General features: G+C 46.6%; 1 protein-coding gene across 2 annotated transcripts; it reads right to left on the bottom strand.

Moving 5' to 3' along the window:
- Nucleotides 1-2097: 2097 nt before the first annotated feature.
- LOC310711186 (gap junction gamma-1 protein-like) lies at nt 2098-12242 on the bottom strand. Of its 2 annotated transcripts, none has more exons than XM_083512718.1 (3): nt 12083-12242; nt 3708-4871; nt 2098-3083 (listed from the first exon to the last, which is right to left on the bottom strand). In XM_083512718.1, the coding sequence occupies exons 2-3, from the start codon at nt 4852-4854 to the stop codon at nt 3076-3078; spliced, it is 1155 nt and encodes a 384-aa protein (XP_083368844.1). In that variant the 5' UTR covers nt 4855-4871; nt 12083-12242; the 3' UTR covers nt 2098-3075. The 2 variants fall into 2 exon arrangements, with proteins under 2 accessions (XP_083368844.1, XP_083368843.1); XM_083512717.1 differs by lacking the exon at nt 12083-12242 and adding an exon at nt 11219-11315.
- Between the last annotated feature and the right edge of the window lie 1673 nt (nt 12243-13915).

Below are 13915 nucleotides of genomic sequence, written 5' to 3'. Positions count from 1 at the left end.
CATGCCCAATGTGGGTCACTGCAACACAAATTTTATTAATTCAGGAAGTCTACCCCACACTTCATAGAAGCTTTTCTCAGGGATGCTTTACAAGATGGGGATAGCTCAGGGGTTCAGCATTGCTTTACATAAGGATTTGATCCTGGGCACACCTTCAAGAAGGGCTGGGAGACTCCTCTGAAAACCTTGGAGAGCTGCTGCCAGTCAGTGTATAACAATAAAACAATGAACAGAGTGGTGATACAATGACTACTGCAATCAACCCAAGATAATATCCTCCTGATGGAAACATGCAGGTAGGGATAGGTAAGTTTCTATAGAGATTTTTTGTATTAGTGGGACTGGGGGTATTAACTATGTATGTGCAAATAAACTACTTTTATTCTTGGAGAGGTATCCCTGCTTTAAGTCATTTACATGCTGTCTTCTCTTGTATATTATTTACTACAAAGATGTCTTAATTATGCATTCTCAACTATTTTTTTAATTTTCCTTATTCTACTTGTTAATTCAGTGTAATTCTGTTACAATTGATTTTGACAGCTCGATGACTAAGCTCTTTAGTGGAACGATGTCTGAGCACTGAACCACTGGTGTATCACAAGTGAACTCTTTATTTACTGCATTTGCAATTAAGATAAAACCTATTTTGGAAGGAAACTACTTGCCATTTTGGGGGGCATTTATTGTTTGTTTGCAGATAGCGGCCTTGGTGATATTATCTTGTGTCGATTGCGCAGCCAGTCATTGTAGGCAATAGAGCTATAGTGCTGTTCCTAGAGTGAGTGGACCAAGGCTGCATCCTCTCACTCTTGCCTTGTCTGCACAACCCAAGTTCACCAACCCAACCCATTTCTGAGGATGTGAGGATAGACTGTTCAAACAACCCTTCACAGGAGAAGTCAGTGCTATAGAACACGGCATGAATCAGAACAGTGTTAATCTCTTAGCTTACAAACCATGCAAGTACAACAGGATGTGTTACTGGAGAGGCAGGGGAGAGACAAGAGGCCACAGTAATGTTGCTGAACAGTCAAGATGGGAGTATATGCTCTGCCATGTATACAGATCCCCAGTTCAGCTGAGGAACCCTTGGCCTTCCAGATGTTGCTGGACCAAACCATCCATCATCTCTGCCCATTGGCCATGCTGGCTGGGGCTGATGGGAGTTGGGACTGGAGAGTCACGGCTTCCCCAGCCCTGGCATAATCCCTTCCCCACATACAAATGTGCAGGACAGTCTTCCACAACTGGGTGCCCTCCAAATGTTTGGACTACAGCTCCCACCAGCCCCAGCTAGCCAGCATGGCCAATGGGCAGGAATGATGGGAGATGCCATTCAAAAACATCTAGAGGGAATCTGGTTGGGGAAAGCTGGTGTACTGAATGTGTATCCAACATCTGAACCCTCCACCTTAAGCCTGAGGTGGTACAAACCAGCAGTAAATACACCATCTGCCTCACAGTGGGGGGCAAGGCTGGAAAGAAACTCATGTGATAGACTGGAGGTGTTGCTGCCTGTGGGGATGTGGTGAAAGGACTTCCTAGGGACTGCAGGTTTCAGCCTGGGCTTACTGCTCAGAGGTCAGCTTGAAGGATTAAACAGTATCATTTTTCCCTTCCCCTCCTACCCAGCCTCAGCTTTCAGGGAAATTCTCCCTGCCTGGCCACCTCTAGCCTTTAATGCTTGCCTTTCAACCAACACCCACTTCCTGCTTCCTTCTCAGTTCCCTGGTTTTCACTGCTGTTAACTTGCAGGACTATGGAACACTTCTCCAGTGCCTGGCAACTGGACCTGATGCCCCTGTGAGAAATTTCCTGTGATTGCCAGAAACACAAGTGAACACACCCATAGTTGTCATGCCAACAGTGTGACTGGCTCCTGCCTTTCCTTAATGGCCTGGTCTTTCCCTGCCTTGGCTCCAAGGCCAGTCATCCTGAGAGCCACCCAGAGTGCTAAATTGATCCCTTCCCATCCAACTCACCCAGTCTTGGTTTCATGTGGTCAGTGAGGTTTTTAAGACTGCAGTGAAGGATTCATATGTCCAAACCTCCCTCCCCTCCATGGACGCAAAAAAAAGAGTCAGGAACTCAGGATTCCTATAAAACAAATCTCCTGATTTATACCAAATATATATATATTTTCATATAAAAGAGCAAAAAAACACAATTTCATTAACTATTTCCGCAAATTATAAAAAGACAAAAAATACAAACACAATTCATGTTGATCGCTGAGATGATCAAAACGTGACTGGGGTCCCGATGCAATTCAGTGGGGAACCCAGCACGGCACCCCATAGAGGGCAGGAAGGCAGATGCCATTTAGAAACTGGCATCTTGGAATGTAGTACAATTATCTTTGGCCCAACCACCAACTGCTTGCAAAATCTGGTGTCGGGGGAGACAGAAAGAGAAAGAGATGACCAGGTTGTGTGCGGCTATGTAGAGAAGACAAGAAAGTTGTGGACATCTCATTCCTCTTTCTGCTCTCCCCCCTGTACAGTAAACCCCAACAAAAACAGTGAATGCTGCTATATAGCTGCCTATCTCTGTCCCACTAGTGCAGCCTTTGTCACCTGGAGCCTTCCAGATGTTTTGGACTATCAAACTTCCATGGCCGTGCTGGCTGGGGGCTGATGGGAGCTGGTAGTCCAAAATACATGGAAGACTCCAGGTTGATGAAGGCTAGACTAGAGAAAACATGAAAATCCCTCCTAAGAGGAGACAATCAGCAGAGGAAGAGAACAAAATAGTACCTTTACCACATGTATAAAAGTAAAAAAAATAGTGTCCCTTTTAGAACCTTTTTAAAAAAAGACACTCACACACTCACACACATACATACATGGAGCTAGACTTCCAAACTTCCTCAGGAGGCATGGATGAGGAGGCTTCCATCATTTCCCTTCCTTGCCTTCAACCCAACAAAAATCAGAGAACATCCTTGTCCCTCCACCCACTCTGTCCGGGCGTTTCCAAACTTCAGGCTAGGAGCAGACATCCACACACTGCCAATTCTCCACAGACACTTCCTGTTGTCATCTGTGCAGCTGCCCAGTGAGGCCCAGTACTTCAGAGGCCTGGAAAAAGGAAGGAAAAACATGTTAACTTTCTCAGTCCAAACCTGCACTTCCACAAATGTGTTTGTATCCCAAGAAGGGTGGCTGAGGTCCATCAGAGAAGAAAGCTGTGGGCTGGAGAATGGACAGTGAGCTTAGTTCAGTTCTAGCACTCAGGACCATTTCCCAGGCTTATAATTCTTTAATATTGTGTGGGTGTGTTTTGTACCTGCCTCCAGGTAGTGGATCTTGGAAGTTCTAGCAACAAAAATAGGTGTGGGTACAGTTTGTCTGTTTTAGGGAATTCCCGAATTGTTCCCCGAGCGTCAAATTTCCTCACTGTTGATGCTTGCTACATCTGGATGCTAATCATCAACTTTCACTTTAATCCAGCCTATTTTCCGGTTGTCTCTCTCAAACACATTGCCACAGGGCAGCATCCTTAACCATATTGCACTTTGATGTAATCCTTCACAAGGCTCACCTCAGAACCTACAGGTGGCAGAGGGAAACCCCAGCACTAGCAGCTCTTTCAAGCTTAACCAGTCAGCACCAGCTAGACGGCATCATGATTCTGGCTCTTCCAGGCTGCAACAGACAGCCTTCGCTGGCACCCTAGGAAAGCCTAACCCAGGTTTCACTTACCAGTCGGTCGCTCACAGGCTGTGCCTTCCTTCTCATGTGCTGAGTTGAGGCGGTTCTGTTCTGCAGCCAGCCCGTTGGACTCGGGGCTGCTACTACGAGAGGGGCTGGCCGTGTCCTCCGGCTGCAGGTGGAAGGCCATTTCTAGGTGCTCCTGTGCCATCCGGAGGTGTTTGCGCAGTCGCTCCAACTCATGGCTCGGGACGGTCGGTGCGACAGCATAGCGGTCGGCAGCCAGCCCAGCCAAGCTCTCTCCACCGTAGCCCAACTTGTCCTTGGCTACCTGTCTCTTGGAGGTCTCCTTCTTGAGAGAATGGTAGGTCGGGGGTGCACTCGGATGCTTCTGGACATACTGGGACCTGGGGGGGTCACCACCGTCCTTACTATCAAAGCCACGTAGGGCATCCCGAATCCCGCCAAAGCCCAGGTGAAACAGCTCACAGACGTTGAGCAGGAGACAAAGGCAGCTCACGGCGTACATGATGAGGAGGAAGATGGTTTTCTCCGTAGGGCGGGAGACAAAGCAATCCACTGTGTGAGGGCAGGGGCTACGGGTGCAAACGTACGAGGGCATCACCTCGAAGCGGTACAGCACGTACTGCCCCAGCAGGAAGCCCACCTCAAACACCGAGCGGCACAGCAGCTGTAGCACGTACGCCGTCATCAGCCCGTCCTTCTTGATGCGCCGGCGGCCGTCGTGCTTCTGGCTGTCGGGCTCCTTCACCTCCCTCTCGGGCTCCACCTCCTCAAAGATCATGGGGTCCTCCTCGCCATTGTCCTCAGCCTCCTCGTAGTCGCGGCCTGCGCCGCGGTGCACCACGGGGGCGCGGCTTTTCCGAGGCGGCTGGCGCGAGAGGCGGTGCAACGCAAAGCCCAGGTACATCACTGAGGGCGTGGCTATCATGATGATTTGGAAGATCCAGAAGCGGACGTGCGAAAGCGGGGCAAAGGCGTCGTAGCAGACGTTTTCACAGCCCGGCTGCTGCGTGTTACACACGAACTTGCTCTGCTCATCGTAATAGATGGACTCGCCGCCCACCGCCGTCAGGACAATGCGGAAGACAATCAGCACAGTCAGCCACACCTTCCCCACAAAGGTTGAGTGCTGGTTGATCTCCTCAAGGAGGCGGGTGAGGAAACTCCAGCTCATCTTGGCTCAGCACACACCTGCAGTCAACAAGCACAGTAGGCAGAAGGTTAAACTGAAGTAATTTCACCCACAAGCTTCCAAGTGAACTCCCCAAGACCCCACAAGGAGGAACGCACAATTTCCAGTCCCACAAGATGTCTAAGTTTGTTTGTTTGTTTGTTTTTTAAGTGAAGTCATGGGAGGGTACCACAATTTCTGGTGGTGATGAGAATTGGATTTTTTTGGGGGAAACTAACAGACATTATTATAACTTGGTGCATTAAAGTATCCTGTTATATTTGGGAAATGTATCCACATGAAAACCACATCATGTCAATTAAACAATAAATAATACATCCTTGAAAACATTGCCATCTCAAAACAAATTTTCTAGTAAGGATCAGTTTCAGACAAATTTAAAGCTTCCTATTCTCAACTTTCATTTTTATCCCCATGGACTTAAGAAAGTTTGCATGGATTTGGGGGGGGGACCCTCTACTGTTTCACTTGTTAGCTTGTTTCTTAAGTTTTTTTAGTTAGTTAAAAAAAAAAACAGCCATAGCCCTTTGTAAACACTCCACTCTTCATTCTAAAAGAGAAAAAATATATTAAGGGGTTTTTGCGGGGTTATTGTCAATTTTTCCACTTAGAAATTGACAAAACCTTCAGGCAGGGGAGAAATGGGGGTTCTTTCCCATTTTCCCATGTAATTATGTAAGAATGAGCTCCACAAAAACCCTGGAGCAGGAGTGAATCATAGCTTAATTCCACTCACTTTCCACTCACTACAAAATGACTTGGCTTTTGCCATCATACCCATGGTGACCTCCAACTGATAATCGCATAGCACCTACAAAAAGCAACAACTGAGGACCACTTAATAAACTGCTCTTTTAAAGATGTAGATGCCAACTATTTTATGTATATAACTCAGCATGTGTGCAACAAATACATACTTGTAAACACATGGATCATACAGGTAAACAGGCAAGAGAACTCAAGTTTGGCGATGGGTTCTTGCCACGTTTAAATACATACACTTCCTGCTTACTGTTAGAAAGCCAACCAGTGACTCACAGCCCAATCTTTCCATAGCCAAAAAGCACAACGCAAGTTTCTAAGACACTTGATACTCCCCCTCCCATGTCCGGAGTCAACTCAGGGCCAAACTAGACTCATGTCCGAGAAGCGTGAACGCATCTCCCAAACAATTTTTGTGTGTGTGTGCTTGGCCAAAAGCAGCCACAGGGGAGACCACTTAGATTTGAAATCCAACATAGGCAGAGGGAGGGAATAAGCCTTTCCCTACACTGTGGTCTTGATCCAAACCACTCACCGCCAGAACCATTAGCTGAAAAAGTAAAATGCAGTGTCTGTATGTTTCACCACGGGGTGGGTGTGTACTCACAAAACTGCCCCCCCATTACTTTTTTAGCCCTACCTCATATAAAGTGATGAATTTTACAGCTTGCTGACATCACATTTCCTTTGACCCTCCTCCTGAGAGGAAACCCAATTCTGCTTGACTCATTTCATACACATATTATAACAATGACGCACGCGCACACAGTGACAAAGCTGAATGGAGATGAGGGCTGGCATGGGATACGAAGCCAAGTATCTGCCTATACTACTCATGGGGAGGGTTTATTCTCCCCTGCCTCCTAAGAACACTCCCTGCTGTCAACTTAGCCCTGAGATCAGTGCAGGAGATTTGGCAGAGCAGCTGCTTCTGGGAGTCAACTCAAGAGGCTTGCCTCAACCTTTGGATGGATGCCACGTCCTGGTGCGCCTGGGGCGGATGTGACGCCCCAATGCTCACATACAATAAGCATCCTGGAGTAAAGGAGGCACCCCAGCCAGCCCCGGGGTAGATGCGTGTGCTATGCTCAGCTTCTCCAGGGCAAAAGTTTAAGGGTGCTCAATCACCTCTGCTTCCTGTTCCCATCACCATGCCAGGGCTTAGCTAGCCAGGTCCTCCTCCCTCTCTTAGCTGTTTGAACAGTACATGCACAACACACCCAAAGGTGCTGAGGCTAAAGTCATGCAAAGAGAAGCAAAGTGTTTTATTTCTCCAGCATTCACACGCATGCTGTAAGCAGGGGAATAGAATATTGTTTTCCCTCCCAAGCAGAAGATTGCATCAGTGATGCCGACAAGGGAATGAAGAGTCCCACCCACCCACCCACTTTGCTCTGCTTCCTACACCTGCTATCTCCATTCAGAGGTGGGTATCACTGGAAGGAAAAAAGCAGAAGCTACTCCAATAGCCTTCTTCTAACATATGTAGCGGGCGTTTGTTGTGATCTAGGAAATAGCCTGTAATACCCAATTTTGAGCTGTAAGGGTAACACTTCTTCACTAAACCACCAGTACTTTGAAAGTTGTTAGAACTGCAACCTGCAGAACAGCCTTGTGGGGGCAGACATCCTTCTCAGTTATCCCCAAAGGTGTTCTCTGAACATAGTCAAGAGTTCAAAAACCATGATTGCCACAAGTAGGAACATGGGGAATAAAAGTTTCATTGGTTTTCTTTTTCTGCAGGATATTTCCCATTCCCCAAGTTCATTAGTAGCAATAACTCAATGTGAACTGGAAATAAATATTAGGAAACCATGGCAATTTCAAGGTTTTTAGCAGGTGTATACAAGGGAAACAAAACATGCTACATCGGATCACTTCCTAGCATATCAGAAAATTTTCCAAGCCAAATTGAAAATTTCCTAATGCAAATTCCCCTAATTTTCATAGGTTTTCCCAGAACTTTTTCCAGCTCACAATTTTCACTGACCACAAGCATTGGTTTGTTTTCTACTCACATAAGGGAGAAAATGGTTATTTGCACACAAGCATCTTGTACTCAGTTGACTAAACTGACATAAAAAAGACATGAGAAACAGCCACTAGTGTGCACTGTAAAGCAGTTTTAGAGCACCAGTCAGGACAGTTACTTCAGTTTAACAACCTTACTCAATCTCCAACCTGCCTGACACACACACTTCAGAGCCTGATAAACTTTAAAGGAGACCTGTGCTCAAGGGAACGCTGCCATCAAGTCAATTCTTTGCAGCTGAGAGGACTGAATACTTTGCAGGATCGGAAGGTCCACACCCTAGGGAAGGTGGTATGCAATTATCACACAGGTGAAAGCAGCCTAGACCAGTCTTTTTCAATCTGGAGCCCTCCAGATCTTGGAGACTACAAATCCCATCAGCCCCAACCAGCTAGAGAGTTTATGAAAGATTTTCATCCTTTTCTCTAAAACTACCTCTTTATTCGCATTCCCAGCTAACGGCAGAATGCCACAAGGGAGGGCACAGTACACTCACAACTTACACACATTTAACTTGTGCACATTCTGTTTTATGTGCGAAGCAAAAAACCAACAAAAAACCATATTTTTAAAAGGGAGTAGAAAGGGGCGGATGTCTCAAAAAGAACTTGGCCAATCCCACCCGTCACTGCACCTAATGTGTTTTGACTATGCACAATTTTGGCTGTAGGCACTATCCCAGGAAAATCCCCACTCCTTGAGGGCTTACTGTGGTAATCTTAAAACTGAATGGGGCAGCCTAATCTGTGTGTGTGTGTGTGTGTGTGTGTGTTTTGGAGGAGTGATGTAATAGTTGTGCTAGCAGACCTCACCTTACCCATTCAAAGGTTTGGAAATAAATTCACAAAAATTACTAATCCCTATGCTCTTGTAGCCTTTCCCTCCCATGTAAGGATATTTCTGGCACAACATACTGAAATGGGGGTGGGGTGGAGGACAATTTTCTTCCAACTTACAAAGGCTCCCTTATCTGGTTTTGAGAATGCCATAGGTGACAGAAATTTACAAGTCTGTATTCAAAGGGAGTGATAAGAGCAGTTAGAAGGCATGCTAGGAGTATGGGGGATTTACTTCATTCTTCTGGGTTGGTTGGTTCATTTCAATTCTATTCTGTAATGCAATGTGAGTAGCAATGCAACTGAGCAACCAGGAAAAAAGTTTTGCTACCTAATACCATAGAAGTTATTTATTTCTAATATGCCATTTTTGACTTGTGTTCTAAGAATTCTAAGGTCTCAAATATAGAATGGTCATAAATGTATAAGGCAAACACATACATAAGTATACAAACCACTTGTCTGAAATAGTACAGGAGAGCAATCCTGAAGCCATGTTGACTCCCCCAAATTGACCTCAAATATTTCTCTGCGAGGAAGGAAATGGGGAAAGCTTTCCAATTGACTTTGGACTGTAGGGCTTACACATTCCTGCAAATACAGTCTGGCAAGTATCTGTTAAACTGAGTAAACTATCAATATATTTAGGAACTAAAGTATTTACTATCTCAAAGAAATGGCCAGGCTACCCAGAAAATGCAATGAAGCAAGGCAGTATCAGGTAATCCTGGCAGACAGGAGAGAAGCAACACTCTCAAATTTCTGCTGGAGAACGCCTCCTTCTGTGATGTATGAATGATGGGGTTGGGGGGGGGGTTCTTGCAGTACAGGGTGGGCAATTTCAAAAGTCTTTATAGGGGCTTAGGCACCATTTTTCTATGGATCTTGCCTCCATCCATTCCTCTCTGACCAGTCATGGACTTAGGGGACTCAGTCCCTTGGGGAGTTAGGCAGCAAAAGCCAAACTCCCTATTTTTTCTATAACACTTGTCAGAGAGACAACCACAAAGCTCAATTACACACTAGTTTTGGCACCTCTACAAACAGTGCAAAAGTTGTGGAACTCCTTTGAATTGGAAACAAGACTGCCCCCATCATTACCTGCATTTTGCTGCCAAATAAACGAGTTTTTCTTCTAACAAACACTGAAAGGGCAGCTTAGCTAAGAACTGCTTATTCATTGTGGTTGTATACACTGAAGTTAAAATTTTTATGCCTATATATTTATTAGTTGTATATCTCTCTCTCCTAAAATTTATACACTGCTACTTTTTTAAACCCTCAAAGAGGTTTACAAAAAGATAAGACAATAAAACAAAGGAAAAAATAAAACTCTACTTTAAAACATACGAAATTTAAAATACTACACACACACTACTATATTTTACAGGTATTGTGCCCCACTCTGGGATCCTTTTTGGGATGAAGTAAGCTTTATTATATAATACATAAATAATGATGGACTAATGCTACCAGAACTCCAGGCAAACAGATCACCAGGATTGCCTTTTGCTTACAGTTACAATTTTCAACACTGGCCATGTGCTTGGAGACCACATGCAGCACAAATCAGGGAGCCAAGCTGACTTTGATGCTACTCAAAGGAGAATGGACAATGGAGGAATTCACAGGAATTCCCTACCAAAGAAGAGTCAAGCTAGACAAATCCCTTGTTGGGAGTTGGTTGTTTGGGTCTATGTCCACCCCTCCATGTTACACTCCGACCAATACCAAGCCTGTTCCTTTCAAAGGACTACTGACCACAAGACTACTTGGCACAAATGTGTGTTTACCAGCAAAGGAGCATTTCCTGGGTAAATGGGACAAATATCAGCTGCCCAAAGAGCACACCTGAATAAAGCATATGCTTGAGCACATAGGGGCACTTTAAAATATCGTGGCCAGCCCTAGACCCCGGGGTGTGTTATCCCTCCTTAAGTACTGTACTTCTGTCCCTGTATTATGCCTCAAAATCCAACTTTTGCCTCAAAGGGGGCAACTGGAACAAAAAATGCGAGTCTGTACAAGCCCGCACGGCCTTATGTAGATGCCCCCTTGGCTCAAAACTCTTCTACTTCGCTAATCTGGGACACATGCCCCAAATCACTCAACACGGTCCTCACTGTACACACAACCAGGGCGACCTGAAAATGGACCCCCTCTCCATTTTTTGTCTTGTTGGGGTGGAGGGGTGGGCTTCTAACCATTATTATGGGTATACCATATAAATCACGGCGCGGTTAATTAATCCGCAATCAAGACAGCGTGCTCTTGCGGGCAGCGCAGCGATAAGCTATCGGTGCCCGGAACAATGGGCAGCTTCGGGAGTAAAAAAGATAGCATTACCTATCACAAAGAAACCAAATTCCTCGAAATGCATAACGTGAGAATCTACTCTTAGCTCTTCCTCCCTCGCAGGGGCTTGCCTGAAAAACGCTCACATCCAGAAGCTTAGGAATGGAAGGCCATGAAGCGAGGATGCCTGCCCTCCTGGCCCTGCGAAACCCTTCGTGTGCCCCCCTCAAATTCCAGCTGCCCCCCACCCCAAGTCAGTCACCCAATCACCGAGCCATTTCTCCATGAGCTTCAGAGGGTTTCCGAAGGCTCCACACGACCTGGCGGAGCTCGCCGGGGAAGACGCGCGCCCAAGGGGACAAGGCAAAAGAGCCCCCAGCCCCAAGCAGCCTCCCAGCCACCCCAGTCCCTCCTCACTTACTGTACTCTCGTCCGGCGGAGCTCACAAAAGACTCCCGCCCCGCTGCACTCGCTCTTCTCCCGCCCGTCCGAACAAAGGGGCCCCAGATCGTCGCCGCCCCCCGCCCCCTTCGGCCACGCCTTGGGAGGGACCCCCGCCCCTTTCCCCTCCTCCTCCTCCCGCCTCCCTGCCGGGGGGAAAAACCCAACGCTGACTACTGTAATGAGAGACTGGGGACGGCGGGCAAAAAGCCCGCGTGTCCGAACGTGTGCATTACACGTCGACACCCATTCTCCTCCCCAGCTGGGAGCGAGGCGGCACACGGTCCGCCTGCCTGCCTTTCTCCTGCCAGTGGCGCGGAGGAAAACAAACTTTCAGCGCTAGGAGTTGGTCTTCCGAGTTTGGCGGAGCCAAGAGAGAGAAAGACACGGATTCGTGGCCCGATCCCAGGCACGTGTTTTCTCGGGAGAAAACTCCGCTTACTTCATATATTCGTAGAATCCCTGCAGTGGAACTTAAGTTCCAAGGAGCACGGAAACATTCAGAGATGGGATATCCCTGGATGTGAATCATACCAGCCGCTCGCCGGTACGGACTAAATGATTAATCTTGGGCGGGCGTCACAGGACGAGGAGTCATTGCAACAATCAGTGAAAGTCCTCCCGAGACATTAATCAGAGGAAATTCGTCTATCATCGTCGTCAAAATGCTTGTATGGTTTGGGCGTCTGTCGGGGGTTCCCCCCCACGCCCCGCAAAGCCTTAGGAATCTCTTTCCACTTTTAAAAAAGAGAAAAAAGCACAGTAAAGTAGTGCGGCTCGGGGCCTTTTGCTCCCCACCCTCCCCGATTCATTGCTTTGCTTGCCGCCCATTACATTTCCTTACTGCTTAGGCAGAGACGATCCATTTTGGATTGCGCGCTGCCCTATCGATTGACGCCTCGCATCTTAATGGGTGGAACGTGCGCCAAGCTATTGCTTGGAATTTAGTGATGTGGTCGGGCCTTGAACCTCTTCGCCTGCCTGCTTCCCTGGCGCAGCGGGAAGGGAAAATGAGAGCACCCAAAACCCGGTCTGGGTTACTTGCAACGGTTAATTTGAGGCGGGGTTCAGTCCCCACCCTATTCCAAATGCAAAGTTTGGTTCTGAAATGTATAACAATAAAAATGCCTCTCTCTAGCCACGTACAGAGTGCATCCAACCAGCACTGCATACCTGCAGCTGCTGAGATCCATGCATCTAGGATCAGAGGGCAAGCATTTCAAACAGATTTGAACTCCCAGACCTAACCTCCCCCTCCACTTTGTAAATTGACCGCTGGTTACTTAAGTGTTACTCACCCCTCAGACAGCCTGGAAATTAAAAGTAATTTATCAACATTCCCTCAAATAAATCCATCTAACACCTTCCTCAAAGGGGCCACGGATTAAGAAACATGAGGGAGCCTGAGGGTGTGACTCTTACACCTTAGTAACCCGCAAAACCTGATGCCCAAGGTCACAAGCAACTTCTGGGGACTTGTGGTGACACAATTATGTGGGCCCAAAGAAACAAGCCTGCGTGGTCAGGGCCTCATGTTATCTCCATAAACTCCAAAGGATACCGAGGCACTCAACTCAACTCACATAGAGGCCCCTGGGTGCAGTCCCCTAGCTTTCATTTGGTATAAGGCCTTGCACTTCTGCAAGCAAGGTCATCACATAAGGATGGTGAAATTGAGAAGTTAGGTCTAGAGCAAGTTCAGTTCTGCAAGATACTCCCTTTGAACAGCAGCACACAAGCAAAAACCATCTGTCGGCCGAAAAGGCATGCCTGCCTTGCATCAATGGTTAAACCATGTGCATGTTGACTCAGATGCACGTTACCCAAGTCCACTATAGCTGACTCCGAAATAAGTTTGCATATAACTTTGACTTATTTTTCTCCTCTGCCCCTGCAAGACTCTGAGAAAGTGTACTTTGCAATCTAGAACACTAAGTTGTTCACTGAGATTCTACAGTTTTCATTACCGTGCCCCTTGCATGCATGTTCAAAGACTGCCTTCTCCCCTCCCCCAGTGCAAGCTGACATATTTCAAATTCAAAGCTCTACGGACCAGTTTGTAAACATTAGCAATTTCCACATAAGTGTGTAAAACTGTTAAAACTATTGCCTCACAGTGGCCTGGAAAAGTACAGACCTAAAAAAGAGACAATATAAAACTGTAAAATTATGCTCAACTGAACTGCTTGACAGTGGGATGGACTCCCTCAGGATATTGTTGGCTCTCTTTCATTGGAGCTTTTTAAGTAGAGGTTGGATGGCCAGCTGTCATGGATGCTTTAGCTGAGATTCTTGCATTACAGGCGGTTGGACTAGATGACCCTTAGAGGCGCCCTTCTGACTACGATTCTATGAATATGTGAAGGTCCCCTTCATTCACACTTGAACACAACACTGACCTAGAACATGGCTATGGCAGTAACCACTGCAGTAAAAGCACTTGATTATTTAATGGGCTTATAACATCAAGGTTGACCCCACTTTTTGATGAAATTAGCTGAGAAGCAGGGGCAGAAACGGCTCTTTACATGCAGCAATCCTAAACACAGTGCAATGAGATTTACTCTACAATAAGAGTAGAGCTGCATAAAATTATGTATGGGATGAAAAAAAACGGACAGAAGTTGTTGTTTTTCTTCTTTTTCATGCTAGAACCCAAAGCCACCCAGTGAAGCTG

This window comes from Podarcis liolepis, assembly GCF_965112155.1.
Source record: "Podarcis liolepis genome assembly, chromosome: 1".
NCBI classification, from domain to species: Eukaryota; Metazoa; Chordata; class Lepidosauria; order Squamata; family Lacertidae; genus Podarcis; species Podarcis liolepis.
This window is presented reverse-complemented; position numbering and strand designations above follow the sequence as displayed.